Genomic DNA, 6,441 nt, shown 5'->3' with positions numbered 1-6,441 from the left:
ATTTCGTAAGACCACCCCGCAAAATTGTATTGAGACTTAAAAACAAAGTAGCTTATTTTGAAAAGTTAAACATTGGCAATATTTATGTACTAAAAAACAACCTTAAAAGTTGGCGCCAAAACTCATGGTGGCGTTGAACTCTTGACCTTGATAGTAAGTTCCTAAGCAACTCCGCTTAATCAACAACACAGTCGGCTGTGACGAGAATTTGAGTTTTTTTCAGTTCATATTTTGAAAAACGTCACCAAATTTGATTATTGCTTATTTTTTCTACACAGCTTACTACGCCACGCAATACCACAGACTCCTCGCACAGACGAACAACCAGCCAACTTATTCATTCCGAACCTCGATAATTGATTCCGCTCACGTTACTTTCTCGCCACACCAAGTCTTGCTAGTGTATGAGCGCGCGCAATTGATGAAAATATAATACCAAAACACATTTGCGTTGAGCCGAACGCGACTTCGTGCCAGGCAGCTCGCGCACATCCGACTCAACTGCAACCACAGACAATTAGATTGTAACGTTTCGAACATTTGACAGTTTGGCGTTTGAAGCTCATCGCTTCGCGTGACGTTTGAGCTTCCGAAAAAGTCCGCTAGATGGGGTTCGGTTAATTTTGGAGTTCCGATGATCTGTGATGAAATTGGCTGGTGTGTTGGTAAGAGAACGCTCTCTCGCCGGCTCCAGATCATTCCCCGGGGTTTCGCATCTTCTCGCCGAACGAGCATCCGGTAGTACCGTTCCAGCGGTTTCTCTGGCCAGAACCTCATCTTGCATCAGCTGAGTAAAGTTTGCACAGTTCTTTCTTTCCTTGTCGCTTAGTCTGAAGAAGAGTGAAGTTTTTGCTGAAGCGATGTCTTTGGGCGTCGAGATCTTCGATCTGCCGGCCCGGCACTTCCAGGTGTTCTGGGGCGCTTCCGGCGATCTGTGGCAATCGCTGTGGGATCGCGTGCTGGACGTCACAGGTAATTGGAAGTTTGTGGTGATCTGCGCAGAATGTAGACTATAGAGTGTGTTACTAGACAGGGGATATCCAAAGGTCATGATCACATTGAGCTGTAATACACAAACCGGTGTATAGAACTAACAGCTCTCAATTGGAGCGCTGGCAGAGCACACTGCGATGCATTTCTCCGTCAACTTGACGGACGCACACACTTGTGCTAGTAGGCGTTGAAGAAATGCTTTCGAAATCGTAAACAAAACTTGCCCGATGTGGTGATCGTAGCAACCGCGATCAAGAATTTGGCAAAGCAGAATCTTTCCCGGTTGGTCCAAAGTTCGGAACTGGCAGAAAAAACCTTCAACCAAAGCTTGATAACCTGTTCCCTGGTGCGATGACCTATTTTTGCGATTTGAAAAGGTTGTTGCGTTGACGCGTACGCGTCAAAACGAGACCCAATCTTATCGGTCAATAACAACAGTGTAGACTGCTACGATTGCCTGTGCGAACAAAAAATGGCCTGCCAAGATGACTACTGCAAAACTGATTTTTGCAACTTCACGATTGTAAAGTGGAGAGCGGACTTTGATCTAATCTGGAGCGGATTAGGGGACTGTGGGAAAATAAGAAGTGGGCGCCTTATCGTGAGTTGGCTTAAAGTAGGGCGCCCTCACCTTAAGTAGCTTGTTGATTCGCAAAGGATCGTTAACCTAAAAGGATAGATTAGATAAAAGTTCGTGATTGAAAATTAAGCTTTGTTTTACAAATAATTCTATCAATTAAAAAAATTAAATCTCAATTACACTATTAACCTTAATCCGATAATTCAGCTCTTTCTTGTTGTTGTCTGTTGGCACAGCGTTGCATCGAAAACGGTCTTAGAGGGCACGAGACGATAAAGGAAGATAAAGAAAACGGTCTTTGTTGGAGGAAGTCACGCCGAGGGCAGTGATTGGAGGAGTGTGACTAAACCGTAATTGTTTTGATTGGGGTGACGAATCTTGAATAAGATTTGGTAATTACTGAATTCGTGCAAAAAAAAAACATGATTCTCAGAATAATTATGTATATTTCCAAGCGCAAGAAAACATCAAGATATCGTGTTCACAATTCATAAAAAAAACATTAATTTAATTCAACTTTAAACACTAAAATACTAAAATACTAAAATACTAAAATACTAAAATACTAAAATACTAAAATACTAAAATACTAAAATACTAAAATACTAAAATACTAAAATACTAAAATACTAAAATACTAAAATACTAAAATACTAAAATACTAAAATACTAAAATACTAAAATACTAAAATACTAAAATACTAAAATACTAAAATACTAAAATACTAAAATACTAAAATACTAAAATACTAAAATACTAAAATACTAAAATACTAAAATACTAAAATACTAAAATACTAAAATACTAAAATACTAAAATACTAAAATACTAAAATACTAAAATACTAAAATACTAAAATACTAAAATACTAAAATACTAAAATACTAAAATACTAAAATACTAAAATACTAAAATACTAAAATACTAAAATACTAAAATACTAAAATACTAAAATACTAAAATACTAAAATACTAAAATACTAAAATACTAAAATACTAAAATACTAAAAAAATACTAATACTAATTTTTTCGAAAAAATCCATTGTTCCAAACAAGTTTTTCTTTACAGGTGGCTAACGGCTGACATTTTCATTACAGATTGTCAAGGCAAACAGATTGGCCAATGTTTCTGGACACCAAACGTGCTGGACACCAACCGCCCTTTACGCCCAGCAAAACTGACAGTGTTGCAAGCGCAAAACATACGTTGCCAGTGCCGATTTATTTTGCATCGGCCAATCTGTCTCCCTCGACAATCTGTAATTTTCATTGGTTCGGAGGTTGTTTTTATGGTTTTTTGGTGCACCGAATCGAATGAGAACATTGCCTTAACGATTTGAGAACATGTGCATCTAGTGGGATGGTTTCAGCGAGAATTGCTCACATTCTTAAAATACTTAAAAAACAGCAAACTGTAAAAAAAATCTAATGATTTAAAAAAAATCAATATTTGCATAATATTAATATGATAATTGCAAATTCGATCTCCAGTAAAAACGAAAGAGCCTTCTTCCTGACCTAGAGCCAAGGAATAAAAACTTGCGATATAATTTGTGCTAGCCTAATTCTAACAATCTTTAATTTCTAGAAAATGAGAAAAGTACAAAAAATGCTTCCAAAAATAATATTTCTCAAGACTTTGGCAATTTTATTTTAAATTTTTCTCTTTTTCCGATCTATTATCTTAAAATTTAAAGTTTGCGAAAAGTCCCAATTTGATAAAATGAAGAAATAAAAAAAATAAACGTTATACCCCGTATTTTTAAAAGTTTAGAATCAGAAATAAGAAAAAAGAAAATTAAATTTAAAGCAATGATGTTTGTCCCCCGTTTGCAAAAACCTAAAAAATAATTTAGTAACCTTGTTTAAAACACTAAAAATTCAAAAGTTCAAAAATTTTTCAATTCTTAAAATTCAAAAAAAAGTTCTATAATTTCTGATAAAAAAAAACCAGAGTTCTGAACATTCCAAATATAAAAAATTGTAAAAGTTTAAAAAATCAAAAAAATTATAATCCCAGAAATAATCTAAATTTTTTATTTAATTAGGCCGTTGCTAATATTTTTCAAAGTTTATGTCACACCCCCCCCCCCCCCCCTTCAAAATTGGTCTGAAAAAGCAGGGGTCAAAAAATATTTTTCAAAAAAAAATCAAAATTTCCATGAAAATAGAAGTCTAATTAACTGAAAACAATCTGAAATGCATTTTCTGTATTGATAATCATATTTAGCATGTTTGGGCTTTTATAAAACGGTTTTGAATTTTTATGAAATTCCAATGTACATGTCCGCAAATTTTTTATTTCTCGCGAAAAATAAAATTTTAATTTGTAATTTTAATTTGTAATTTGTTGGTTTATTGGGTACGACAACTTGTTAGTTTACACTGTTAATCAGGTCAAGGAAGACACTTTAGGAAATTTAGAAAAGTTACAAAGGATCCAAATAAAGGGTAACAGGTACAAGTAAGCTAAAGAAAACTAATCGTCAAACGATCTCTTAAAAGCACTTTTAAATGCCAATTTAATGCCAATTTAAAATTTTCGTTAATACTTAGATATTTTGGAAACTAATGATGGCAATACAACTGGACAGGTGTGTAATGCATTTTAAAACACTTTTTTTTTTATAAAAATGTGGAAACCATGGCTCGTAATTTCAATTTTTATACTTTTTTTTTATTTTTCCAAAAAAATCCAATATAAAAAAATAATAATTCTAAACATAATATCCAAATATTGAAAACTTTTTTTCAATTAAAGCTTTAAGAAAAAATCTGGAATAAAAAAATTAAAAGTTCTAAAAAAATGAATTACTGAAAAAAAAATCAAATATTAGAAAAAAATTCCCTTTTCTAGTATAAAAAAAAAGATTTCCCTCCTGACCCTGAGCCAAGGAATAAAAACTTTTAATATAATTTGTAGGGGAGAGTGGGGAGACTTGATCCCCTTTTTTTGTATCGCACATAACTCTGTCAATTTCTCACAAAACTTTAAACTTTTTGCATGAATTGAAAGCTTAAACATTTATCTATGTTTGGTTTATAAGGGTATTTCATCAGATGAACTCTTCGAATCATGCCAAGCGTTTAAAAAAAATATTTTAAACCGGCATTTTAAAAATGTTAGGGGTAACTTGATCCCCCTTTCAACATTTTGAAGAAATCTTAAGCAAAATGTTTCTTATTCATCCAAACTTTTAATTTTCTATAAGTTACAGCAATTTCACATAAAACCTGTACGTTTGTGTTCAAAATATAACAAGTTTAGTATGTAAAATATTTAAAAACTTAAAATATTATTTTTTAGACCAAAATCAAGCATGTTTACAAACGCTGGAAATTTTTGTTTACAAAACTTTTGAAAAAAGGTTCAAACTGCAATAAGTTATGTACAACTATACTAAAGGAAACTATGTATGAAAACCCAGCCCAATTAATTAATCTAGAGGCTGATTCCAGTGACTGTAAAAATGCAGGGATCAAGTCTCCCTAAACGCACTTTTTTAAACAATTGATTGTAAAAATAGTATGACGATAAATTTAACATCAAATGCGTAAGGGTTTTGGAGTTGATAAGTTTATCAAACAATTCACATACAAAAAATATTTTTTTGAATAGTTTTTAGTGTTTTCTGTGCATATCAAAAAAAGAAAAAAAGATCTCTTGGAAGTTTTTTGCAGCTCGTTTTAGAAAAATGTGTGTAACTCAATCTAAACATTTTTTAATTTTTTTCTTTGTTTTCTACAATGAGTTTTAGTTAATTTCGCATAACTTTCTAGAACAAAGCTAATTGTTTTACGCACATGCTGACGAGATACAGGCTTGGGATCAAGTGTCCCCGGGGATCAAGTCTCCCCACTCTCCCCTACTAGCCTAACTCTTATAGTTTTCAAACAGTTCTTAAACACAACAAATTGTGAACAGTTACAAAAAATAAAAAAAAAATGAATCAGACAAAAAAAAAATCAAAACTTTCCAAGATAAGTCAAAAATAAAATAAATTTTCGTTGCTCGCAATGTATGGTGGTGTGCGTGTTACGTAAGAGCTGTGGTGAATTTAAAGTTGTCATGGTGAGTTTACTAGCATTCAAATTGCCCGTTAATATTTTTTGGAGAATTTTGAAATAAGATCTACGTCTTTTTGTCTGTGGCCGTTAGGATGTTTTACACATTTGTTATTACTTATTTAAATATGGTGAAAATAGAAAATGAAAATATAGTAAAGGCAAATTTGTCATGTCAACACTATATAAAATAAAAAAAAATAAAAAAAAATAAAAAAATTTAAATAACAAGCCATAATCTTCACATTTAAATAAAAAAAGTGTTTTAAAATGCATTTTACACTACTTCAGTTGTTTTGCAATCATTAGTTTTCAAAAAATCTAAGATCTGACAAAAACAAAAATTGTATCGATAAAAAAGATTTTGCATCGAAAATTTTCAAAAAATCTTAAGATTTTTTAATAAACCCAAACATGCTAAAAATGATTTTAAACGCAGGAGAATGTTTTTTTAAATTTGATTTCAGCTGGTTGCCCTTGAATTTTCATTGAAATTTTGAAGTTTATTGTAAAATTTTTTTTTTTTGCCCCCTGATTTTTCGGGCCAATTTTGAAGAGGGGGGAGACAAAAACTTTTAAAAATATTTGTAACAGCCTTAGGGGATGAATAAAAAACTATTTCGATAGTATCCGTAGTTTTGAAGATACTAAAATGTCTGCAACAAAACTCTGGGTGCAAAAGCTCTGGTTGATGTGCAGCGTAAACGGTCGATTTGAATGATCCTACAACGACCATTTGAAATTCAACACATATTTCGTACGTTAAAAGAGTTCAAAACTAGCTAACTTAAATAAATTTAT

The 6,441-nt window shown here is 32.1% G+C and overlaps 1 protein-coding gene across 1 annotated transcript in view; it reads left to right on the top strand.

Moving 5' to 3' along the window:
* Positions 1 to 734: 734 nt before the first annotated feature.
* Positions 735 to 6,441, top strand: part of LOC120416907 (fatty acid hydroxylase domain-containing protein 2-like) — a 22,743-nt gene continuing 17,036 nt past the window's right edge. Inside the window, exon 1 of the mRNA XM_052710155.1 lies at positions 735 to 972. Within this exon, the coding sequence (XP_052566115.1) occupies positions 861 to 972 (112 nt within the window). The 5' untranslated portion in view covers positions 735 to 860. The remainder of the gene's footprint in view (positions 973 to 6,441) is intronic.

Source organism: Culex pipiens, chromosome 1 (genome assembly GCF_016801865.2).
Source record: "Culex pipiens pallens isolate TS chromosome 1, TS_CPP_V2, whole genome shotgun sequence".
NCBI classification, from domain to species: Eukaryota; Metazoa; Arthropoda; class Insecta; order Diptera; family Culicidae; genus Culex; species Culex pipiens.
This window is presented reverse-complemented; position numbering and strand designations above follow the sequence as displayed.